Raw genomic sequence first — 25,997 nt, 5'->3', positions numbered from 1 at the left:
GCGGGGCTGGCGCGTGATGTAAGCACAGGCCGTTTAGATATTGAATCGTGTTCATTGCATTAGCCGCGACCTTCCTGTGAGAACGAGCCAGCCAGCCAGCCAGCCAGCCAGCGGAAAGGCGAGGCGGACTATGCCATTTTGCGTTTCCTCCGTGGGCGCCTGCCTGCCTGCCTGCCTGCCTGCCAGCTTGCCTAAGGCGCATCAACAATGTCGCACGCAAAGTGACACGACGTTGCTGGTGCTCGCTGGGTTGGGCTGGGCGTGTTTGCGTCCCGCGCGAGACGCGTTTTCCTAGTTTGCTCTTCGCGTCCGTGTGAGTGTGTAGTGCGAGCGTGTGTTTGTTCGTCTGAAAATGGAGGAGGCTGAGCGATTTCTCCAGTTCTGTGTGTCTGCGAGCTTTTGTAGCGCCATGGGCAAAAAAAGGGGTCCGTCTAAAATTAAAAATTAAAAAAACTAAGAAATTAGTTTAGAAAATTTGCTCGAAAAAAAAAAAAAAGAATTGGAAAGAAAAGGCTTTGCTGTCGTAGCCTCGAGGTGTGAGGCCATGATACCTGGCATTCACCAGAGTCCTGACGCAGCAGTGTGGCACTGTCTGTCCCGCCGTCTAACGAGGTTCTTTTCCTTTTCAGGTGAGCGCTACCGACCAGGCGACCACATCCAGACCCTGGCCTGGGGGCTCGGTCGACGCGGACGACGCGGGCCCCGTCGCGGGCCCCGTCGGGGGCGTGGCTCTCGCCCTCGGAAGCAAGTCGCAGCCGGCGAGCATAGGACACGGGTGCGGCGCGGCAGCTGCCCCGGGGGCCTTAGCGCGCGACACTGCAGGTGCGGCGGGCAGCCGAGCGATTGAGGCGAGTCGTTTTCGTCGCTCTGTCTCTGTCGCACTCGCGGGGCCCTCCGTAAGCGTGCGAGAGAGACAGCGCGCTGGGCAGGTGGCGGCCGGAACGGCCTCGGACGGTCATTTGGCGTCGCCGGCAATTACTGCAGGGAATCCTCCGCCTTCGCTTTTAGAGCGGCCAAACGAGCGGCAGAGATTGCGCGCGCCAATTCGCGGTGGAGTCGCCGGCCAGCCAGGCCCGGCCCGGCCCGTCGGAAGAGCCGCGGGCAGTGTGGGTCCGCGGAGTGGGCAGAGGACCTGTTGAGGCGGACGTGCTGCTCGTTGAGCCCCGCGGTCAAACACAACTGGTTGGTCCTCCGCTCGAAGGGCAGTCCAGTGTCACCATCACGTCCTGTCTGCGGGGGCTGCGCTGTTGTGTTTTTTGTCAGTGTGGTGCACGACAAGCATCTCGGGCAAGGACGACCTGGCCCGATGCGGGCGCCGCGCCGCCGCACCGCGCCACCCCGGCCGGCAGGCGAGCTGGCAGCCTCGCGGGGTACTTGAGCAGAACGGCGGCTACACATGCAACGTGTCGCAGCGGAGCCTGTTTCTGTTGAAAACGTCTCGGCCAGTTACGTGCGGATGCGTCGGGGTCGTCACGGTGCTGGCCCTGGAGACCGCGGTCCTGCCGGCCCTGCCCTGCCCTAGCCGGCACCAGGACGCCGGCCGCGCGGCTGGCCTAGCGTAGCGGAACCGGGGGTCCGTCGCTGCCGCCACCACGGCGTGGCTCGACGGCGCACAGTGGGCGCGAGGACCGGTGCAGGCGGACAAAACTCCAGACGCGTTTTGAGCTCCAGAGTCGCTAAACAGGCCTCGAACCGAACGTGTGACCCCACCAATGAATTCCTGGTTCGGAGGGCAATCCATTGGTGGGGTCACACGTTCGGTTCGAGTCCCATTGAGCGACTCTGGAGCTCAAACCGCGTCTGGAGTTTTGTCCGCCTGCACCGGTCTTCTGGCCCACTGTGCGGCGTGTCGGCGCGGCACCCGGGAGAGTGTTTTCCCTGTCCCCTCCTAGTAGGGCATGGATTTGGAGGGCCGCCGATACCGGCGAAAGGGCTCGCACGGCGAAAGGGACAAGGAGCCGAAGGTGCGACGGTGTGGTGTTTCCAGGGAACGCCTGCATCCCACTGCATGCCGCGCTGGGCTGCAGTGCTGCTGCTGCCCCCGGCCGTCGCTTTCTCGTGTGGCCTTGTGCGGAGCGCGTACGGCCCACCCCTGCCACGCCCCGCCCCGCCCCGCCCCGCCGCGACGCCCCCGCCAGCCAAACCAGGACGCGTGTGTCCGTCTTGTTGGCCGTCGCTGCCTAGTTTTTAATTATTTGGGAATTCGGCGCTGGCTGGCTGGCGCGCTGGGCTGTGACGCCGCGAGGGTCGCGAGGGCGTCGCCGTGGAGGCCGAGGCCGGGGGGAGCGCGGCGCGGCGCGGCGATGGCGGCGCCCACCTCGCACTGCGCCGCCTGGCGCTGGAGAACACAGTCAACATGGACACGCTCGGGAAGGGCGATGCCCGCAGGCCGCTTCCGCTTCGTCGCTCCGTCTCTCTCGCACGCGCGACAGGCGCACTGTAAGTGCGAGCGAGACGCGCCGCTTCGGAGGCGGCCGGCCCGGCCGGGTGTGTAATTTGGGAGGCGGTGATGAGAGCCCCGGTCCGTGCCACTCTTCTCCTCTGCCTTGCATTTCGGGGCTCCTCCTCCCCCTCTGTCCTTTCTCTTGTCCTGCACCGGTGGTTTTGTTTTTTGTTTGCGTTTTTCGGTGGTCGGTCGGCCCGCCGCCGCGCCGTTCGGGTGTCCTTAAGGTCATGGACCTTGGGGCCGCGAGGCTCGGCTCCGCCATGGCCGCGGCACCGCAAGCGGCAACACGCTCGGGGACGTGGCTGATTTGGAGCTCCAACAGACTGATTCCGAGAGTCGTTTCCGTCGCGCTGTCTCTGTCGCACTCATTGGGCGGACCGTATAGGTGCGAGAGAGATGGTGCCCCGGCCGGAGTAACTCGCCGGAAAAGCGAGAAGCCGTTAGAGAACCACGGTTCAGACAGAACGCCTGGAGCCGTGCGTTCAAGTCTCCAGCACTCCGAGAATCGTTTCCGTCGCTCCGTCTCTCTCGTGCCTTCAAGGGAGGCCCCGTGAGCGCGAGAGAGACAGAGCGACGAAAATGACTCTCGGAATGAGACTGCTGTTTCTTCGGCTTGTTTGCTGCAGTGTCCCCGTCGTCTTTGCGGTGTACTCACCTAGGCGAGCGCTGTCTTTCGTCGCTCTGTCTCTCTCGCACTTACACGGCACGCCCCATGAGTGCGACAGAGACGGAGCGACGAAGACGACTGAGGCTGCAGGCTGGGCGTGCAGGCGATGGCTTTAATTCCAGCCGTCGCGGAAGGCACACTGTTTCCCGATCCAATGGACAGGCTCCGATTAACGTGGCAGGCATCAGTTACTGTCTCCTCGTGGGCGAAGGCGAAGGCAAGGCGAAGGGACTGTCGGGAAGGGAAAGCCAAAGCCTGCCTTCGGATTTTAGGTTTTGCCGCGTTTTGTCGAGCCTCCAGGCGCCAGCTCTCTGTCTCTGTCGCACTCGCGGGGCGTGCCGTGTGGGTGCGAGAGAGACGGCGCTGTCCCTCGGACTCTCACTGAAAAGTCAAAGGTCAGAATTCATTCCAACCTAGGGGAAAGAAAAAAAGTCTCGCCAATTTTTGGCGAGAAACAAAAGTCTCACCATTTTTTTGGCGAGAAACTAAAGTCTCGCCATTTTTTGGCGAGAAACAAATGTCTCGCCAAAATATGGCAATAATTGCAACCCCACTCTATTTGATACTGGGAAATATATCCCAGTCAAGATCACTCCGGTAAACACATCACTAACTACAGTCTTTCAATTACTCAAGTTGAAAATAATACAGGAAGCTATCACTTTCAGTTATTAAAATATTAATGTAAGGTTATATTATGTGAATTTGGTTTGCGTCAGCAAAGCGTTGCCCAACTATTTACTTTTTTTTGTAATCGTTTAAAAAGACATTGGTCCAGTGAGTCAGATCCTAAAAGGTCTCTTTCAGTGTCCATGTAGTTAAAGATAATGTCTTTAATAAGAGGCCTAAACAAAGCGACATCCATGATGACACAAGTTCTTACTCACTCCTTTGACTTATTCCAATCCCCAGCTAACCTTGCTGCACTTGGGCATTGTTGGAGGTTCCATGGACGGACAGAACTCGGTTAATAAACTCGAGTTAAGAAAGTTCTGTGCACTATCTAGCACTCTCCGTTTCGCCGTCTCCACTGGACAAAATGCCAAAGTACAGCAGCAGCACTTTAAATCGCCAACACAGATATAATAAAGAAAACATTTTAGTGTACAGACAAGCAACACAGCAACAGGACCAAACAGGACTGCCATGTTGTGTCGTCTGCTACAGTAGCATTTGTTTTGCGGTAGTGCCAACCTATACATTTTTTTCGTTACTTGTAAAATTACTTTTGGAAGGCAGTGCAGGTTGGCACTACCGCAAAACAAATGCTACTGTAGCAGACGACACAACGAGGACAACAAATGAATTTCAACATGGCAGTCCTGTTGCTGTGCACTAAAATGTTTTCTTTATTATATCTGTGTTGGCGATTTAAAGTGCTGCTGCTGTACTTTGGCATTTTGTCCAGTGGAGACGGCGAAACGGAGAGTGCTAGATAGTGCACAGAACTTTCTTAACTCGAGTTTATTAACCGAGTTCTGTCCATGGAACCTCCAACAATGCCCAAGTGCAGCAAGGTTAAGCTGGGGATTGGAATAAGTCAAAGGAGAGAGTAAGAACTTGTGTCATCATGGATGTCGCTTTGTTTAGGCCTCTTATTAAAGACATTATCTCTAACTACATGGACACTGAAAGAGACCTCCCACTGGACCAATGTCTTTTTAAACGATGACAAAAAAAAGTAAATAGTTGGGCAACGCTTTGCTGACGCAAACCAAATTCACATCATATAACCTAACATTAATATTTTCATATCTGAAAGTGATAGCTTCCTGTATTATTTTCAACTTGAGTAATTGAAAGACTGTAGTTAGTGATGTGTTTACCAGAGTGATCTTGATTAGGATATATTTCCCAGTATCAAATAGAGTGGGGTTGCAATTATTGCCATATTTTGGCGAGACATTTGTTTCTCGCCAAAAAATGGCGAGACTTTAGTTTCTCGCCAAAAAAATGGCGAGACTTTTGTTTCTCGCCAAAAAATGGCGAGACTTTTTTGTCTCACCAAATTTTGGCCATCAGTCTTGCCATTCAATTTTCAGTGCTGGCGGTGCAGGAGGGCGGCCGCTGCGCCGCGGGAGATCCGTCTGGAGCCGTTACTCTTTTACAAATTATAACTTCGCTTCCCTCTTTCCGTTTTTCGCTCTTTGTTTTCGTTGGTCGCGCCCTCTTTTTTCACGCGGTTTTCGCGAGGACCCCCGTGTGTGTGTGTGTGCGTGTTGCAGGAGCAAGCGCTCTTTCTTCTTGCGGGTCGGCGCGGCCCCCTGCACGGCATGCGTGGTAACAATACTCTGTGCATGGGAACGATACCATTATTGCCGTGCCGATGCTGCGCACCAACACACACGGTGTGCTCTCACTTTCAGTTCTTTGTGCGCAATCCACGCCCGCGGCCCAGCGGGTCCCCGCGGCCGCGCTGCCGCCGCGCTGGGCGGTGCGGCACCCCCACCCCCTTTTACAGACTGCGATGATGATGATGGTGCGAGTGTATTGTGTGCGCCATTTTCTCGCTTTTTCGTACTATCGCGTCGTGCCATCTGTCTGTCTGTGTGTGTGAAATGGCGACCGCGTTTTGACGCTGTGTTGAAAGTAAAAGCTCGATCGTGCGGTAAAAGCCCTCGAAGGCTGCGACGTGCGACGGCCTGCGGCGCGGCGGAGGGACGCACACATGAAATATGTGTGTCTGTTGGTATTCCTAACGGCGCGGCGGCCCGCTGAGCCGTAATCAAGGTCACGTTGCATCAGTGCGGCCGAGCGTAGCGGCGCGGGGACCCGACCCGATCGGCCCTGCATGCAAAATGCGTTCGGCCTGAGAACGATTGGCGGTTCGAGAAAACCCGAGAGAAAAACGGCCGAGGAACATATCAAACCAATATTTTGGCTAGATTTGGTTTTCAAAATTTTGTTGGGGTATGTTTTGGGGCTTAAAACACCTTTTTTTAGGCGACTTCGCCACTTCACGCGAGTCCTTTTCCAAGCTAGACCTCTACACGGTGTCGCCGCGTAGGTGCCAGCGTGTGGCGGGTGGAGTGCGCCGCGTGCCGCGCAGTGGGGTGGTCGAACAAGTTCTGCGTGCATGCGAATCACTCTCAAGCGGCAAGTAGCCTTTCGCCGGCCTCAGCCAAAATGCGTTTCACAATTTTGCGGAGCAGTTCTGCCGGCGACTCTGCCGCGCGGTGCCGTGGTGAGGCTCCTCGTGTGTGTCTCGGTCTCGGGGGACCGGGCCGCGGCCTCGACGGCGACCCTACGACGACACGCCGGCCGCTGTCACGCGCGCGCCGCTGCCGCCGTCCGGGCCTTGCCCGCCTCCGCCCCCCGGTTTTTGCGTAGTGCCGCAACGCCGCTGGGGGTCATGGCGGAGGGGGGAGCGCGCGTCTAATCGGCGCCGAGTCGGGCACCGCGACGACGACGACGACGACGACGGAGTCCGCGCCGAATCGGTCGCGGCCGTCGGCCCAAATCGGCGTGCTTATGCAGCAGCGATGACCCCCACTGTAGGGGCGGGCACGCGGGGCGGGGCTCTGTACTCGCGGCCCGATGCCGCGGGAAGAAGACGAACAGAGCTTTCACTTGTCGATGACAAATGTGGCGCCGCGATGTGACCGCGGACCGGGAGGAGGGGGTGGGGGACGCGAAGCAGCAGCAGCGCTCCTAGATGAAGAAGGAGAGTGTCGTCCTGCCGGCAAACGACTTCCATTCAAGGACGCCCCGTGCAAAAACGCCTTGCAAATCACTTTTAAAGCGGCGTCCAATTGCCTGAGCTGCCGCGCGCCGCGCTTGTGTGTGTGTGTGTGTGTGTGTGTGTGTGTGTGTGTGCATGTGTGCGCGGGTGTGCGAGCTCCTGGCTAGGTTCAATGAGGTCGAAATTAATTTCTCGCGCGAAAGTCCATTCTTTATTGCCGGGGGGGCCTTAGCACGTAACGAGTGTCATTACACTTGCTGGTCACACTGCTTTCCCCGCGGTTTTATTATTCGGCCCGCGTTGCTTTTGGCTCGGCCCGTCGCGGCCGATCTGCGCCGAGCCCAAGACCCTCGTCGGCCGGCCGGACGGATTCGGGGCGCGGCGCGGTCACGGCGCCCTTATCGCCACGACGACGTCAAGGTCAAGAGTCCTCCGCGGTGCCGTCCGAGTTGCGGCGTTTCGGGGGCCGGGCTGCGACCGCGCCTCGGGCCGCCGTCTCTCTCGCACCCGTCCGGGCGGCCTGCGAGTGCGAGAGAGACGGAGCGGTGTCTAATGAGCGTGGCCACGGACAGCACGTCCCGCGGGGCGCCGCGCCGCTCGCGCATCCAGACAAGCTGTTGTTGTCGGCCAGCCAGCCGGCCGAGCCCGGCCCGGCCCAGCCCCCAGCCGGCGGGCTCGGCTTGGAGGTCAACACAGATACGCATCAGCTGGGTCGCGGCAGGACTAGGCAACGCAGGGCTGCTGGCGGCAGGTCGACGAGTAGGTTAGGTCACCTTTCTCTTTGGTCGTCGGGGATGGCCTGGGACTGGGACTGACAAGGGAACGTTTTCAGGTGTCAGGAGCCGACGGGGGGGGGGGGGGGGGGGGGGGGGGGGGGGGGGGGGGGGGGGGGGGGGGGGGGGGGGGGGGGGGGGGGGGGGGGGGGGGGGGGGGGGGGGGGGGGGGGAAAAAAAAAAAAAAAAAAAAAAAAAAAAAAAAAAAAAAAAAAAAAAAAAAAAAAAAAAAAAAAAAAAAAAAAAAAAAAAAAAAAAAAAAATGAGGTTAAGTCTAGCGAGGGCAAGCGAGCGAGTTGCCTCTTCAGAGTCTCTCGCAATGCCAGAAGGCCGCTTCCGAGCACCGTCTCCGATGACCCTCCTAGCCAGCCCCACTGAGCTTGTACGCGGGCGCGGGCACTTGCGAGATGTCCTGGGGTATTTGTGCTCCACCCCCAAAAACAACGAAACGAGGAAAGGATAGGCTCGGATGGTCAGAGGTCCTGCGGTGTGGCAGGGGTAATGGTGTCCCGCACGGTGCTGTGGGTCCTTGGAAAGCCTCTTCTGATCCAATTTATTTCATTTTCAATTTTTAATAGGCTGGGAAAATTCATAAGACCTTTTCAAACTAAAACAATTACCATGGCAAATTGTAATTTCTGCTCTTAAATTTTTTCGTCGGGAACTAAGAATCATCTGCTTTCATGGACGTTCTTTAAAGATAAATTTTTTGGTCAAGTTTATGAAAATTGGTAAATTTTCAACTTTCATTTTAGGGCGTTGTAGTGACTTTCAGCACGAACTGTGGGTGCCGAAAATTCTTTTTTAAGGTGGTCTTTAAGATCCCGAAGTACGGGAGCAATCGGCTCCTGACACCTGAAAACGTTCCCTTGTGAGCCAGGGTGGGCTTTGTTGTGCCACGCGGGTGGTCGGGCGAACCCCTACACCTTTTTCCGTCCACTTGTCTTGCCCCGACAGTGCCCCGGCTGGCCGAGCAGCGCAGGATGTTCCCCTTTTAGTGCGTGGATGAGGCTCCGGAAAAAAACGTCACTCCACGGCACTTTCCTTTCGCTTGAAAATGCCCCATTTTCCCCCGTTCGGGAGTATCTTGCGTGGTCGACGGGGATTTCTCCCCTTATCCCGTATGAAGGCGCCTTGCCGTGCCGTGCCGTGCCGCAGTCCCACGACCATTGAAAAGCCCGCATTAGCGTGTCTCTGGCCGTGCCGTGCCGTGCCCGCTTACGCTCCGCTTACGCCCGCTACGCCTAGGCCGCGCTGCCGCGCTCACAGTGCCCTGCAAACATCCCGCACGAAATGCATCCGGCTGGCTAGCCTGCCCGCTGCCCTTAGCGGGTGTGGTCTATCGCCTCTCTCCCTCCCCCTCCTCTATGGCTGTTGCGGGAACAGCCGGACGGCTTATATTTTGTCACCAGCGCGGCTGCGATTCCTCCTAACAGTACTGCTGAATTTTAGTGGGAAGTTGGCTGCTCTGTGTGAAGGTCCATTTTGGCGCGGGAGGGGCGTCTGGGTGATTAGCTTGGAAGTGGGTTTACATCACCATGCCGAGCGTGCTAAGTGCATGCCGCACACAGTGACGTGACACAACGCCACTGTGTGTGTGTGTGTGTGTGTGTGTGTGTCCCGGTAGCTGGCGGGGCGTGGCGGGCGGCCCGGTGGCGGGTGGCCCCGGGGGCATCATCGGCGCCCCTTCTGATTGAAAGTGCACGGTTGTCACCGGGCCATACTCTGATTAGCACACTCTCTCCGCTGCCCGAGGAGGTGGCCCATCGCCTCTCTCTCCCCTCACATTGTGCGTCCCTCCGGCCCTCGCCTTGCATAAGGCGCCAAATTGCATTATCCGCGCGGTGATCATTGACGGCGTCCCGGCCGTGACAAACCGGAGAAAGATCATGACGCCTTGCTTTGCGTCCGTCACGTCACACCGCCACTTTCATCGACGCGCGAGAAAGGATCGCCTGTGGGGCGGGCCGTCCCGTGGAACAGGCGCGCGCGGCGGGCGGCCTAGCCAGTACGGCGCTAAGGTGGTACAGCCATCTCCAACACCTACCTGCTAGAGACACCTTGGAACAAAAAAAACTGCGCTACATTCTGGCTTAAGCGGCCGTTGGCCTTTTCATTTCCCTAGGAGGACCATAAAGTGTGGGACGCTCCCAGGCACGGGCCGCACATGCATGCCGAACGCTAGTGCGGCACTAAGAATGCTTTCCGTCGGAGAGAGGCGCCGGGCACCGGGCCAGGGCGGGGCCGGCCCTCGTGGGAAACAGCGTGTGTCGAACTCGGTCCGCGAAAATCGGCCCGGCCCGCTCTTACGGGGAGCAAAAAGTGGTCTAAAGCCGTGTGTTATGGGTTGTTAATTCCGGTCCGCGAAGCCAGCGGAAACGGAACAAGTTTCTTGTTTGGAGTGAGACCTCCGCTGTGATTATTTGTCGATCCGTCGGATGAGCGGAGCAAGCGTGAGAAATTGGGGCAGTTTTGTCCTACAGGGAAAACGACTTAGCCGCTGATCCCTTCGGTGGCCCCGAGCCCGGCCGAGCCGCGACACTCCGCCATTAGCCGAACGGCAGCCGAGCCGGTTTCGTCGTCCCTTTCCGAACAGGGCTCCGTCTCCCTCGCACCGCTACGGAACGCCCCCTAGTGCGACCGAGACAGTGCAGTTCGGAAGCAGGCTGCTGAGCGCGACGCGTCGCGCCGCGGTGGTCGCAGGATGCCATTGCCGCCCTGGATAGCTCGATATCGGCTTCATGCAGTATGCAGATCCTCTGCGCGGCCCGGCGAGCGCGCCAGCGACACACTCTACTTGCGGCAAGAAAAAAGTTAATAACCGGGGGATCCTCGATGGGATGTGACGAGTGATGGCATCTGGCCGGGGCACTTGTCGGCCACTTAACGGCGCGGAACGGCGCGGTCAAATCGCCGGCAAGCCGCGGGGCCCGGCCCTGCTGGCGAGCGGCACTGAGCCCAAAGTTTATGTCCTCCGACACGGCCTCGACGCCGTGCCCCTGGCGCGCTGGGCCGCGGTGCCGCACGGACGGGCCGCGGCCCTGACCTTCGCCACCTCCTGCAGGCAGTTTTTTTGCGGCACCAGGTCAGTCGGTAGGTCGGGTGCGCCAGCCTGTCTGAGTCCACCACCTGGCGAGGAAACGCGAAACTTCGTGCACACCGTCGCGGTTGAATCTTGAAATTTTTCGATTCTGGCCAAGGATTTTTTAAAGCGTTTTTCTGCACCGCTTTCATCCTATGAAGGATGAATGCGTGGAATTTGAACCGGCTAGCCTAGCCGCGGGCCCCGCGCGTGCTGCGCCGGGATAGGTTTATTGCCAATTTAAGACCCTCGTCGGACAGCTGCTAGTCACAATTAGGCAGGCGTCCGTACAAGGGAGGCTGGCTTCAAATAAACAATGTTGCAGGTGCATGGAGTCGTAGGAGCTAATCTGAGATCGATGGCCGATGGCTTGCCGATGGCTCTCCGATGGCCGGCAGTGCTGCGGGCACGTGTATGAGTAGTTGCAGAGCCTGGGATTGAAAAAAGAGGAAAACGCGCCTCCAGGCATGGACGTGGACGTCAGCCCCTGGAAAGGAAGTCGCGGTAAAAACGGCATTGACCGCCGCGGAGTCTTCGTTCCTCTCGGCGACGTCTTCTCCTCTTGCCCGACCCGCGTTTTTTTATTTTAAATCACTGACCGCGCACCAACTTTGTCGCACCTGGCCTCACTACTGGACGTCCCATGGGTTTTCTTTTTGATCAGGATCGGCCTATTTTCCAAACTGTACTCCATGAATTACAGAACAACCACAAAGTTCATAAGGCCATTTCATGCCTACCAATCCTTTGAAAGAAACTCACAAGTATTGCACAGCGCTTTTATAATTACAGACCATTTTTACCGCAAAAAACATGACTTTCATAAATCTTTTCTGACAAGAATCATTTTTACCATTATCAACAGTAAAGTCATTATCACACAGCGAAACTATTCTATTATCTCTTCCATTTGCCATTTATTACATATTCGTTTGTTTATAATGCCATGTATGCATACATCTCTCCTTGTAAAAAGGCTGATACTTTTCTTTCTTCCAGGCAAAGAGAAAAAATCATGATGAAAATTTCAGTGAAGGCTCTACTTGCTGTCAATGGAAGTTGAGGTTGTGATGTTGAGTAAAGTGGGAAAAATGGTTTTATAGCCTGTAATTTGTTAAATTATTATTGTTTTGAGTAAGTTTAAGTAAGGGAAAAATGGTTTTATAGCCTGTTATTTTTAAAATTATTATTATTTTGAGTAAGTTTAAGTAAGTTTAAGTAAGGGAAAAATGGTTTTATAGCCTGTAATTTGTTGAAGTATTATTATTATTTTGAGTAAGTTTAAGTAAGATAAGGAAATAGGAGAGAAAGCCTGTAATTTGTTTAATTTTTCTACCTTTTTTGTCTCCTCAAACTTTTTTCGAAAATTAATTTGTAAAATCGAATACAATGCTTTTTTAAAGAATTAAAAAGATTTAAAGAGACGAGTTGTTTTGTCATCATATCTACCGGTACTGGTTATTGTTGTACGTTTTGTTGGTAAATAATCTGCAACATAGTAGATAATGTAGTCGGCCTAGTTGCTTGGTCCGGTGCTGGGTAGAGATGTGTGAACATGTTCGCATTCGAACGAACTGGAACGAACAGCGGCCTGTTAGGATCGCTCGAACTCGCGGTGTTCGACCTCGAACACCGTTAATTTGAACAGATTACGATCGTGCCCAAATGCACGCCCTAGTCCGTGTAACAAGATAAATAAAAACATAGAAAACTTAAATTATAAAAGGTTTTATCGAAGTAGTTGGAAGGAAGACTGACAATGTCATTAGAATCTTATTCAGTTTGGTTCGTCAGGCTTTGGACGTTGGAAGTGTTCTTGTTCGTTCAGATTCGAACTTGGCTGTTGGCCTATCTCTAGTACCGGGAGTAGTGGGAAGTAAGTGCTTGTCGTTTGCTGATAAGAGGTGCGGGCTAGTTTAGAGTCCAGTGTCACGATGGTTAACATTGAAAAATTTAAGGGTGACACAGTGTACATCGTAATATAATTATATTTCTGTCTTTCAGCGGAAGAGATTGCCACTGAAAACTGCAACCCTCGCTTAGACCTATCCAATTTTTGTACCATCGAAAGATTCTTAGAGGTTACATCCGGTATGAATCTTGCTGAACGCATCGCGGGGTCAACAGAAAGGCAAGGTACGCTCTTATTTCTGGGCCTTTTTATTTCGGGCTGTAAGTTGCACTGGCCATTCTTTGTTTTCAGTGTGCCGTGAATTGGTAGAGTCTTTGGCTGGTGAATTGTTCCCGTCATTATCTATGGTAGAAAAACAAAGATACGTTTCCCGTGTCAGACACTGGGTTTGCAAAGGTAAGAGAGAATAGCTTTACGATTACTGTTAAATCATTTTCCTGTCAAAAATCAAACATTTTATTGAATTCGCCTCCTAAATGTCGTGTCATAGCCATGCCACCACTAAACTTTCATGAAACTTTAAAAGGCTTTTAAAAGGTTCTTATCGGCATTACTTATCGGTAGTGACAAATTTTTGCTGTCAGGCATAGAGCAACAAGGGATGGGCGGGCTATCATCCTGATGTTGATGACCCCTTCCTGTGCGGGGTGGCGGGGCGTCTGCGCGACACTCTGTGTACACTTCCTGTTTCCTGCGTGAACCAGGGCAACCAGGCGTCTTGGCGATAGCTTATCCCGGACCGTTTACGCGCGCAGCCTTTAATTCGCCCGTTTGCCCAACTTTTTCCTCGTCACAAAAGCAATGCAGGTTCTGGTCCAGAGACGTGAGTCTGGCCTGGCCGACGGCGTTTCGGAACGGTGCTGGAATAAAAAGCTTTCTTTTAATGCTCAGTAACTAGGATTTTTGACAATTGAGACGCATTTGGAGTTAATTTACTGGCAAGTATTGTGCGCGATGAGCTGGCTGGACTGCTGAGACAGATAATCTCAGAATCTGAAGGGAGTCAGCTCCGTCGTTCGGCTTGTGATCGAGGAAGAAGTTGGGGCGCAGGCGCACCGGGCCACCCCCGTCGTGCGACTGAGGGCTCTTATCTCCAGATTGAGGATCTGGTCCGGAACACGCGCGCGCGATGAGAGCCTGTGTACTCCCCATCGTCATTGTGTAACGTCTGTCTCTCTCCCACACGGTGTCTTCGAGGTTCTTCGTGTTCCGCAGGTGTGCCCGCGCTCACACACACGCCGCATTTACACTCACACACGCGCACAATTAGATTATGCAACGCGTGGGTCAAATCGGGGTCAGCGCAGAGTAGGGCGCGCTATCGGTTACCGTGGTTACCAACGATCCAATCAAACAATCGGACTTCTCAATTGGCTGCCTTTCCGCCTTTTCGGCCGCCGTGTGCTCTGGTTGTTGCTGCCGTTGGACTTTCGCTCGTTTGCGCTTGCCGTGTTTGTGTATAAATCGTGGTGCTGTGATAAGGGCTACCTCGCTGCATTGGGCCGAAAACATTCTAAGGCGTTTGAACAACGGCACGGCCAGGCTCGGCGCAGAGCATGAATCAGCCTCCCTGTCACCTGGACCAGCGGCCGGCTCGGCTCGGCTTGGCTCAGCCACGCTCGGCTCGGCTGCGCTCGGCTCGTGCGAGCCTCGGGACCCTGCAACGCCACGCAAGGCGACCAGACAGTCACAGGCGTCAATATATCTTCGGGCTTCCGATATCCGCCGCTCTATGCAATCGATAGCGAGATAAAAATGGCGGCGAGTGAAAGTATGATTGTTGTGTATGTTTACTGGAGGTGAACGAGGGGGATGTCCTGAGTGTCCGTTCCACTGGTTCCACTGGTCGCGGACGGCCATCACGGGCGTGACCACGTCTGACCAGCGCGGCGCATTGCTCTGTCGCTTGGATGTCGCTTTGCTGTCACCCCCTGTGGCTCGTACCCGGCTCGGCCAGCGTCTGACCACACGCTTCCGGATAATAGGATGAGGCAGAGTTAGCAAATATTGCCGCTGTTGGAAGCGGCCCCAATTTTTTTTTTATGATTCCGTGCTCTAATAGAGAATGTTAATATGAAGTGCCAATGGATTTCCATTTGGACAAGAGGTCGAAAAAAGTGGCAAGACATTTGCTGACATTAACTGCATCCCAAGGAAAGACGAAAACGATGATCTTGCAGGAAACGCCCGCGGCGGCAGGCTCTGGCCGCGAGTCGTTGGACGTCCGGCAAATTATCGCATCATGTTTAACAAGTTTTTTCCTCGCAGGTATGCTGTGTGGACATGCCGACAAGTGCTGCTGACGCGTGAATGGGGTGAGCAGTTGTCCACCGCTCGTGTCCCGGTGCTCGTGTCGGGGCACTGGACTTGCATGCATTTTATGATTACTCTCTTCAATGCTTTTTCTAAGTTCCAATTCCTTTTTTTACAAAAACAAAAATGCAAATTAAGTTGCTGTCTTGCAGATTTAATTACTGCCGTGCTTTTTCTGTCCTGGAATAGAATCCTTTTTACTGGATGCCTGTGTTGAGGCAAACCTAAGACTCGTGTATAAAAGAGGAAACGAACGCACGCCAGGTCGCGTCCCTTCCTTCCGTGACGCCGCCACTGCCCGATCGCGTGGCCGGCGCAACACCTGCGCACAGGTGCCTAGGCCTGTGTGCCTTGCAGGCCGTGCAGGCTTCGCAGGCCATGCACCTGCCGCAGCGCCGAGGGGGGTGGCGGGCGGCTGGGTTGCCTGGCGGCGGGGTGCCTGAGCGAGCGGGTCTAGGCGCCGCTGTGCCGCGCAATTGCTTCGAGTTGCACCTGTTATTTGGAGTGAGCTCCCTTTCTTTCTTGCAATGTTCTTGTGTTCACCAATTAACGGTGCCTGCTTGATCATTTTGGATTGGGCAACCCCTTTGCGCCCCGTGCTGCGGCGTGCTGCGGCGTGCTACTCCACATCGTGTGGGCCGGCGACCAGGTCGCCGACCAGGTCGGCGACGAGGTCGTGAGGGTGATCGATCGCCTGGACACAGCTGCTGCGGGGCCACGAGGCAGAGCAAAGCGGACCAGCCTGGGGCTGATGGCATCTGAAGCGCTGGCCGGCCGCAGATGGTGTGGCGGGTGACACGGCGGGCGCCGGGACTCGAACCCGGTCCCTGGCGTTCTCATTACGTGCAGAGGAAGTGGGCAAAGCCTGTCGCGCTCCGCCGCGCTCCGCCCGGCCGCTGAGACACCTCTGATGAGATGATCCAGTCTCACGTCGCCTCGCCATGCGCGGCCCCGCGTTCTCAGCGCACCGCCCCCAACAATAGAGTGTGCTCCGGTAAACGGTTTACGTAACCTCGCACGTGCGAAAGTGCTAAGTGTGTTTGTGTGTGTGTGTGTTGTAAGCGCGCCACCTCGGCGGTGGCCCACAAACGCACTCTTTGATTGGGACTGGGAGAGTCTTAATTCACATTAAGTGTAGACGCGCGTTTCGTTGCCTTGGACTCCCAGGCGGCTGGGGGTCATACGTAGCGCGAGAGCCGTCGAGGTTCTTAGTGACGTCATCTCATTTCTTTAAGACTGGTGGGTAGCTTTGTTCAGCGAGCAAGTGGATTGCTTCAACAATTTTTTTCTAATTTTCTTTTAAAAAGATACCTTATTCTGGTAACCATCTGCCCTGCACGGCAATCCTGGTTGTAGGTGTGACTCACTGAGTCGGTTGCCCCGACGTGGTTTTACGGGCGCCCGCCCTTTGGCCAAGGGCGTCCGAAGGTCATTCGGGCAGTTAAACACCAAAGTCGTTTTTGCGTTGCTGGAGAAGGTGTGCTCTTGTTGCCAACGGGGAATCCGACTGCGGCGCGTTGCTGCCGAGTCTGCCGATTCAGACACAATACAAGCAGGGGCGCCTGTCAGCACCTGGGCTGGGCGCCGGGCCGCCGGGCCGGGGTCTCCGCTTCCGTAATGCCACTGGGACAACAAACGCTCGTCTCGGGTTGCGGCTTCGAATTTCGCCGCGTGCCCGTTCCGGCCCGCGGGCCTACCGGGCTAGGCGGAATATAGCTTGAGGGGAAGGGGAGGGGTGTCAGGCGTGGCTTAAGGGATCCCTGAAAATGATTCACAATGTCAACGGCCCAAATGGTCCAAAACTAATCTCGATTGAGCAGATGCGCGGTTAGTTTGCCCTATATAAACGTATTATTCAATAAAATTTCTAATAGGCCCAATGTGCACGAAAAACGTAATTTTAGATCTTTTCTTTAGTACCTTGAAAAATAATGAGATGGCATTTTTATAATTTGCAAGTTCATCCTGTAGGACCCTTTACCTTCCAAAAAATATTGAAAGAGCGTTTTTTAAAATGCCTCTGGAAAAAATTGGTACACTTTTTTCTCTAATTTGGTCGAAGCTGTAAGAAATGTCTCAAAGTCGTGGTCTGTCAAGAAGTCTGTACACACATTTACACTTCAGAGATCTTTTATAAATTACTTATTCATTAAGTGTGCTCCCACACAATTTAACCAGCTCTTTGAACCACTATTGTAACATGTCCAGTTATTATTAAACTTTGAAAAACTATTTTAATTTATTTCGTTTTTTTTCTTTGTGGTTATCATATGATTTTTTTTCTGTAAAGGAATTCGTCGCTGCTTTGAAGGGGACCGTGTTCTTGTGGGCACAGGGTTTTTCAATTTAGGAAATACGTGTTTCCTTAACTCAACTCTGCAGGTAAGAAACATTATTTGGGTGTCCTCTTTGTTCATCCAGCCTTGCCCAAACAGTGCCGTTGCTTACGTACCGTATTTTGTCGCTGCTTTTACCTCATCAACTAAGTTAGTGTAACCTCAATCTTCTAGGCTCTTTTTCACAACAATGACGTCGTCAAGTGGCTTGAAAATGATTTTCATCACAGAGTTGGCTGTACCAAAGATGATTGCATTACCTGCACTTTACACTACCTCTGCTTGGATAGCAAATCTTCAAAATCTGCAGTCGCACCAGAAAAATTAGTTTCAAACCTTAATTGTGAGGGACTCACGTGTGTGTTTAGCTTGCAATTGTAAGTTTCCGTTGCTTTTCATGTTTATCTTTTCTTTGATTTATCAGGTTTTTGGAAGGACTATAAAATAAATGTTCAACAGGATGCACAGGAGTTTCTTTGTATATTATTTAATAGACTCAATGATGAGTTTTTACTCAGAATATCAGATGAACAGTGAGTATAGACCACAGATTTAGGCAAGGGGGTATTCACTCGCGTTGGGTCAATCTGTAATAGCACGCGTAAATAGTGTAGTAGAAACCTTATAAAAGAGTAATAGCCAATTTTTTTAAAAAAAATTACCAATTAGGGTGTTTTAGAGAGTTTTATGGTAAATTCCAATTATTTTAAGGCTTAAAGCGTAAAAGCGTGCTAAAAGTGTTACAGGTTTTTAGAGTCCATACCCCCTTGGACTAAACTCATGCTTCATTGTAGCATCCCGGCGTCTAGTGATCGTCCTTTGTTTGTTGGCACTACATATTCTTCCGCAAACTGATTTAATAGGCTTGGCATGTATTCTCGATAACCTGTTTTTTTTCCTCAGGGTTGTCCAGGAAGGTGTGAACGAAGGGCCTATTTCAGCAATTACAGAAGGTTCCTTTACATGCGAGAGTAAGCATTTCGTCACTTTCGTTTTTCTTTTTGTTAAACTTCACAGTGATTTTGGGATGTAAGGGCCGGTAATATCACCGTTAAATACGGTATTTAAGGCAGACCCCAGTAACCCCGTTTTAAAGTAATTAAGATATAAATGCCCATTTTGATATCAGCAGTAATGCCGTCAACTTGGTCAAAACGGGAACAAATGTATAGAGATCGTAGTTTGGGCGGAATTCAGCCTGCCACTGCGCCCAACTCACCACGGCGGAAAATCATACTCCGTCGACGGGTAGAAAGAACCTTTCTTTGGGTCACCTTTAATAAGGAGAGCGAAATACCGCCGGAGTTTATCTTTGAATTTTACCGGTATTCTTACATCCTTCAATCATTTCTTTTCGTCTCTTCTCTTCTCGAAGTCTCTTCTCTAGTGGTCATATTTTTGTTTTCAGTTCATTGCACATCATGTTCTAAGGCTAGCGTTACCACACAGCCAATCGGTCTGCTACCGCTCCCATTAGAAAAAGCCACAAAAGTGGAAGATTGTCTACAAATTTTCTTTACTCCAGAGTTAATCAATGAATACAATTGCCCGATGTGTTGCAAAACGCAGGTTGCTGCAATAAAGAGACTTAAATTAAGAGAGCCTCCGAAAGTTTTAATCTGCTACTTAAAGAGGTATGCGTTTTGTCAATGCATATTCGGTTCCTGTATAAACTGCTTCATTCTGCTTCATTTATTTCCATTTTTATTCTTGCAGATTTAATGCGAATGGTACAAAAATTTTTAAAAATATATCTGTGCAAGAAACATTAAGTGTCAGTGATTTCATGGAGACTGGCACTCCATGCAACTATTCAATGTTTGGTTCCATCCTGCATGGCGGCAAAAGATCAAAAATTGGTCATTATGTTACTGTCGTGAAAAATAACGAGAAGTTTTACCAGTTCAATGATTCACAGGTGTGCTATGCAAAGGTTTTGAGAGCCATCACAAACAATCATGCTCATTTGGGCCTGTTGAGTTTAGCAAGAAAAAAATTTCCGTTAGCTTATGAGGAATTTCCCGTCTCGGCGCTAGAACATTTTCTATTGCCCGCGGTAGAATTTGAATTGCCTCTTCGGCACATCACACTTTATAGAACAAAGTGATGGATCTATGCGCTCGCGCTCGTGTTTGAGTGTGTGTGCAGGCGTGTGTGTAGCATATTGCCCGCGCGGAATTGCATGTGTCGCGGGAACCATGGAACTCTATTGAGAAACCTATCCACCTCTCCTAAATCTCACCTATGGCGATTGCGCTCCGCTTAAACCCATTATCTTTTTAAAACATAATTGTATAAGGTGACTGGGGAAATATACTTCAGAAATTGGATGTGATTTAACACGAGCAAGAAAATTCTTTATGGTTTATTTGTTTACAGGTTCAGCAAGTAACAGAAAATGAGCTTCTTACAAATAAGGGCTACATATATTTTTACAAACTAAACAACAACTAGATCTAATCTTTTCGAAGTATATTCCAGTTTTGTAAAGTTCTGTTTTTTTTTTAAAATAAGTTGTTGCAAGTTTGTAAACATTTTTTGCTGTTTTCAGTTTTTTTCATTAATGTTACGTGTATTGTTGGCAACTATTAAAAATAAATTATGTAACATTTCATTCTTTTGTTGCACGAGTAGAACGAATCTTCTAGATTCTTTCGGTAAAGGCTGATGTTTGACCACGACCCTGCCCTCAGCCAACAGTTGGAGGTGTGAATGCGAAGCTTAATGCTCTCTGACCTGCCCTGCCGTGGTGGTCGGATAGGCGGCTACCAAATTAGTTGCTCAAGAATCTTGTCTTTTGGCCTATTCATTTAAGAAGTTTAAAAACTCAGCAGTTTTCACTTTGAGGAGCACGGAAGCGCTCCTTTATAATCAGCATTCTAACACTCCTACTGTAGAAGGTTCTACGCGTGACGCCCGATCTTTGCACTGCATTGCACATGTAAACCGGGGATCACCATAAAATCAGCCTTTACTGAAAGAAGATTTGTGATTTTCTTAGCTCTAACAACTTGATGTAGTGCAGAGTATGGTTGCGGATGTTTTGCATGATAACCTTATTCTGATTAATGTTGAGGGTGGGATTAGTTTCGTGGTTAACAGTAGCTAAAAAATTTCAAGACTGCCGCAATGTGCAGAATGTAATGTCTAAACGATGTAAATATTTACGTTGCAGCGAGATCCATTTTCCATGATGGATTGAACGAGGAGAATTTCTGTACATTAGAGAGATTTGAGCAAATAAAATCGAGCATTAATGTAGAGGATTGCATTAAAATATCGTCAGAAAGGGGAGGTACGATTGTATTATATTTTACGCTATACTTCAGCAGTTAGTTGGTAAATCTTACCCAACATTCCTAAATTTCAGTGTGCAGGCAATTCGTAGAGATTCTGGCCGGACCCTTGTTTGAGTCTCTTTCTGCAGCTACAAAACAGAGGTGCGCTTATCGTGTGAGAGGATGGCTTCGTCTTGGTAAGAAGGCACAGCTTCCTTGTAAACGTGACTCTGTATAAGTATGTATGTTTGACTTTCAGCTTTTCACCAACCGAAAACACTGATTTTAAACCTAATCGGCTTAAACATCAATTCAACAGCAAGGGGCCATAATTGGCCACTTCGCTCAGGATCGTACGCAGTCGCCGCCGAAATTTTTGTTGAAATTACGATTTTCAGACATTTACCACAGTTTCGACCAAATTTCCCTTGAGTCCTCTGAAGATAGGGCACGCCATTTCGTCGCCTGGAGCGTCCCCTCTCCTTCCCGACGCCCCACGCGACGCCCCGGGGCCCCGGGCTCCGTCCATTCCCTCACGCGCTACCGAGCCAGTCACTGCGAGTGACTAACTAGCTGGCGACTAACTAGTCGGTGACTAGACACACGACTGGGTCGAGGCACGGCCCGGGCCCGGCCGCTGCCCGAGGGGCCTTGACTCGAGGGCCGTGATGATGGTGCCGTATTCGTCCGAGGGGAAACCTCAAGCAGATAAATAATGTCGTGGAGGCAGAGGGAACCGGGCGGGCTTGCCGGGCCCTTCAGGGGCCTAGCGTTGTCCTCTGGTCACTGCCCCGGCGTCGCTGTTTTTGGGACCCGCGGTGGGGAGGGGCGATTGTGAATGCAGCAGCAGGATGGTGCCGAACAATTGTCGGTCTGTCTTTGTCGCACTCTGGCGGGTCTGGGTGCGGGTGCAAGGGAGACGCGGGGCGGAATCAATCCTCGAGGCGCCGAGGCTGCCTAATGGTGTGTCCGAAGCGGCAGTAACGCGTTCGCGGGCCCTCTGCCAGGGGCCGGGCGTGAGCCACGAGGCCCCATACCTTTGCTGGAGTCAGTCCGACTCCTTTGCTGGAGTGTGAGACTGCAGCCACCAGTCTCCCCGAAGACGTGTTGCCGAACGAGGCAAGATCATTTCTCCCCGGGCCTGCGGCCTGCCGGCTCTGGCTTGATGATTGGAATCAACTTGCTCGCTGCGCGGCTGCAGCGTATACTTAGCCACACACCGCCAAGTCTCGCCCCCTTTTTTTCTTCAACGTTACTGTTTTTTTTTTTCAGGCGTTCAAGTAAGAAAAGGAAATTATGTACGGAATGATGCGTACGCCTGTCATTTTTTTTCCTTCTCGCCGCCGCATACGCGCGCGCGTCACCGGTAGAGCGAGAGAAAATGATTTTCACTCCGGTGGCGTTTACAGCCCTCGCTCGCCGGCCGCACATAAAAGTGAATTGCGATTCGCGCCGTAATTTGCTTATTTTGCGGGACCTTTTTCTCGTTTTGCCGAGTTTTGTCAAAGCCGGCCGTGAGAGCCGTCGCAGCTGTCTCCCCAACCGCAGTGTGCTGTCATGCCGACTGGCGTGGCGTGGCGCGGGGCCGTGGGTGCAGTCAGCAGCGCCCTCTTCAGGCGAAAAACGTAACCGCGGAGCTGAGCACTGGGAAGGGAGGGGAAAGGGATTTTGTCTGTTCTTGTCAGTTCTTGTCATGCCGCGCCGGGCCGGCTGCACGAGCGATTTATCACTCTGCCTGTTTTGCCGCCGTCAAACGGACTGTGGGCGGGCAAAAAAGGAAAATAGACGTAAAAAATGAAAAATATCCTTGCAAATTTCACGATAAAATCTTCAAAATGCAGATCTTCTAAAAATGTACTTAAAAACAGTTTTTTTTTGTTTTTTAAGCAAACGGCATTTGCTAACACTTTGAGTCCCCTGTAAAATAATTTGATCATAATTTGGGTGTACAGAAGTTCTCCAATAGAGGTGATGCGCTGGCCTGCAAGTTTCGAAGTAGTTAGAGTGTAGGTCAGCGGTTCTCAACCTTTCTCGGCTCGCGACCCCAAATTTGAAGCCAAAAATTTCCGCGACCCCCAGGAAAAATGTCGTGACCCCACGGGACCCCTCCTTTATTGTCTCCAGTATTGTCTCAAAGTTGGCCGAAACAGTCAGCAGTGTCTTTGAAAAATCGTGTTTTGGGCCGATTTTAAGCAGCCACTGCGTCTGATCCGAGGCGGGCATTTTGCTCCCTCAACGGGCAGTTGGTCTTTGGACCTTTCTTTTAGCATGCCTTTGTTACGGAGTGCAATTATCAGTCTTAGTTTGGGAGCAGTATTGTCTCAAAGTTGGCCGAAACGGTCAGCAGTGTCTTTGAAAAATCGTGTTTTGGGCCGATTTTAAGCAGCCACTGCGTCTGATCCGAGGCGGGCATTTTGCTCCCTCAACGGGCAGTTGGTCTTTGGACCTTCCTTTAGCATGCCTCTGTTACGGAGTGCGATTATCAGTCTTAGTTTGGGAGCAGTATTGTCTCAAAGTTGGCAGAAACGCTCAGAAATGTCTATGAAAAATCGTGTTTTGGGCCGATTTTAAGCAGCCACTGCGTCTGATCCGAGGCGGGCATTTTGCTCCCTCAACGGGCAATTGGTCTTTGGACCTTCCTTTAGCATGCCTTTGTTACGGAGTGCGATTATCAGTCTTAGTTTGGGAGCAGTATTGTCTCAAAGTTGGCCGAAACGCTCAGAAATGTCTATGAAAAATCGTGTTTTGGGCCGATTTTAAGCAGCCACTGCGTCTGATCCGAGGCGGGCATTTTGCTCCCTCAACGGGCAATTGGTCTTTGGACCTTCCTTTAGCATGCCTCTGTTACGGAGTGCGATTATCAGTCTTAGTTTGGGAGCAGTATTGTCTCAAAGTTGACCAAAATAGTCACAACGATTTTTCAAAGACACTTGCGACCGTTTTGATCGACTTTGAGACAATACTGCTCCCAAACTAAGACTGACAATCGCACTCCGTAACAAAGGCATGCTAAAGGAAGGTCCAAAGACCAATTGCCCGTCGAGGGAGCAAAATGCCCGCCTCGGATCAGACGCAGTGGCTGCTTAAAATCGGCCCAAAACACGATTTTTCATAGACATTTCTGAGCGTTTTGGCCAACTTTGAGACAATACTGCTCCCAAACTAAGACTGATAATCGCACTCCGTAACAGAGGCATGCTAAAGGAAGGTCCAAAGACCAACTGCCCGTTGAGGGAGCAAAATGCCCGCCTCGGATCAGACGCAGTGGCTGCTTAAAATCGGCCCAAAACACGATTTTTCATAGACATTTCTGAGCGTTTCGGCCAACTTTGAGACAATACTGCTCCCAAACTAAGACTGATAATCGCACTCCGTAACAAAGGCATGCTAAAGGAAGGTCCAAAGACCAATTGCCCGTTGAGGGAGCAAAATGCCCGCCTCGGATCAGACGCAGTGGCTGCTTAAAATCGGCACAAAACACGATTTTTCATAGACATTTCTGAGCGTTTCGGCCAACTTTGAGACAATACTGCTCCCAAACTAAGACTGATAATCGCACTCCGTAACAGAGGCATGCTAAAGGAAGGTCCAAAGACCAACTGCCCGTCGAGGGAGCAAAATGCCCGCCTCGGATCAGACGCAGTGGCTGCTTAAAATCGGCTCAAAACACGATTTTTCATAGACATTTCTGAGCGTTTCGGCCAACTTTGAGACAATACTGCTCCCAAACTAAGACTGATAATCGCACTCCGTAACAAAGGCATGCTAAAGGAAGGTCCAAAGACCAATTGCCCGTTGAGGGAGCAAAATGCCCGCCTCGGATCAGACGCAGTGGCTGCTTAAAATCGGCCCAAAACACGATTTTTCATAGACATTTCTGAGCGTTTCGGCCAACTTTGAGACAATACTGCTCCCAAACTAAGACTGATAATTGCACTCCGTAACAAAGTCATGCTAAAGGAAGGTCCAAAGACCGATTGCCCGTTGAGGGAGCAAAATGCCCGCCTCGGATCAGACGCAGTGGCTGCTTAAAATCGGCCTAAAACACGACTCCAGCATCGCCGCGACCCCTTAAAAAAATTTCGCGAGCCCGCTTGGGGTCGCGACCCTAAGGTTGAGAACTACTGGTGTAGGTGTACTTCGCTCGTGTTGCGTGGCTGACGTGTGCGGCCGCGAGGCGCCGAGGCGTCGTCCCTCTTTTTCTTGCGACGCTTCGGTTTCGCCCGACCCGCGCCCCATCGAAACGAAGTTGCGCATGATCCGTCTCCCTGGCCTTTTAGGGCCTAGCGACGCGATTGCGACGAGATTGGGATGACAAAACGCCAACGTGATTTTGCGGCTGTCCGGGACGTTTTCTTTGCCAAGCGGGCCTTCGCGACGCAGTCGGCACAGCCCGCTGCAGACGACATTGGAATAGAGACGAGCGCGGACCTCGTCCGCAAAATGAACGATTTCGTTTTAGTGAAACTGAAGTAAAAGAATCAAATCCTATGCTACAAATTAGAGTCCTCGAGGAAAAACTGAGTACTCTGGCCTCGCTCGCGCGTCAAAGTCTCCCTAATTAAAATCTTCAAAATTTACTTTTTTTCTCTGCCCGTGGATCTGCCGGGGAGAATCTTTACAAATAGACCTCTGTTGTGTCCAGATTAACCCAACACTGTCGCAATAAGTCTCCACTGTCATACGCGCGCGCGCTTCCGCGTGCGGACAATAGTGATCGGGTTGGGCTGGACAAACTGGATGCAGCCTGGAGGCTGGGTCCGAACGAGCGCCTCCGCCACTCTGTCCCCCTCGCGCTGGTGGGGCTTCCCTCACGGGTGCGAGAGAGGCAAGCGACTGAAGCAGGCAGCCAGCGAGGGGTCCATTCAACAAGCCGTATCCTCCTTCCAGACTATAGCCGAGCTGATTGCCGCGGCCCTATGACGTGCATTGCGTCATGGGTGCTTTCCTGATTGAATGGCATGGAATACCGGTAGCGAGGCAGCCAGGCCGTGCAGGCCGTGCAGGCAGCCACCCCCGCGCTGGGCTAGCTTCACTCGCTCCGCCGCCACGACGGAGACGAGACGGAGCCCTCTTCAATCCGAGTCGTGTCGCTCCCGAGGATGTAACCGCAGTGTGCATAACAAGCATATGCCTGTAACGTGGGCATGCCCCTTGGGAGTGGACTTGGCCTGCACACTCTGTATTGTTCTCACAGGGAAAAAAAGGTTGTTTTTTTTTTAAGAATTTGAAGAACTTTTTTTGGATTTTAAAGTTATATTTTGCTAAGATTGAGTAATAAAAAAAATCAGTTTCTGTTTTAAGTTTTGCTCAGAATTCCAAAGGTGACTTGAGTCCGCATTTTCAAGCGTAATTTTTATTCTATTTTTTTTTACTGTGCTTCTGCTAGATGACCGAAAACCATAAAGTTCTAATCCACGTGCTCGATGTGACGTTGATGCTCCAGTTACAGTGTGATGCCAGGTTTCCCCCGAGCGGCTGCGGTGGCGTGGCGGCACAACTCGTTGC

The 25,997-nt window shown here is 52.0% G+C and overlaps 2 protein-coding genes across 2 annotated transcripts in view; both read left to right on the top strand.

The window, feature by feature from the left end:
* LOC117643954 (mucin-5AC) overlaps positions 1-25,997 on the top strand; it is a 72,835-nt gene that overhangs the window by 13,141 nt on the left and 33,697 nt on the right. The gene's annotated exons all lie outside the window — the stretch shown is intronic.
* Positions 12,585-19,701, top strand: LOC117643955 (ubiquitin carboxyl-terminal hydrolase 36-like). Its single transcript, XM_034383141.1, has 10 exons — positions 12,585-12,609; positions 12,655-12,781; positions 14,831-14,877; positions 17,166-17,257; positions 17,386-17,554; positions 17,636-17,744; positions 18,115-18,182; positions 18,620-18,845; positions 18,928-19,129; positions 19,591-19,701. Exons 1-10 carry the CDS (start codon positions 12,585-12,587, stop codon positions 19,663-19,665), a joined length of 1,140 nt encoding a protein of 379 aa, XP_034239032.1. The 3' UTR covers positions 19,666-19,701.

The sequence above is a fragment of the Thrips palmi genome, unplaced genomic scaffold, assembly GCF_012932325.1.
Source record: "Thrips palmi isolate BJ-2018 unplaced genomic scaffold, TpBJ-2018v1 HiC_scaffold_17, whole genome shotgun sequence".
Classification (NCBI taxonomy): Eukaryota; Metazoa; Arthropoda; class Insecta; order Thysanoptera; family Thripidae; genus Thrips; species Thrips palmi.
The sequence above is the reverse complement of the archived record's forward strand: the minus strand, read 5'-3'. Positions and strand labels throughout refer to the sequence as shown.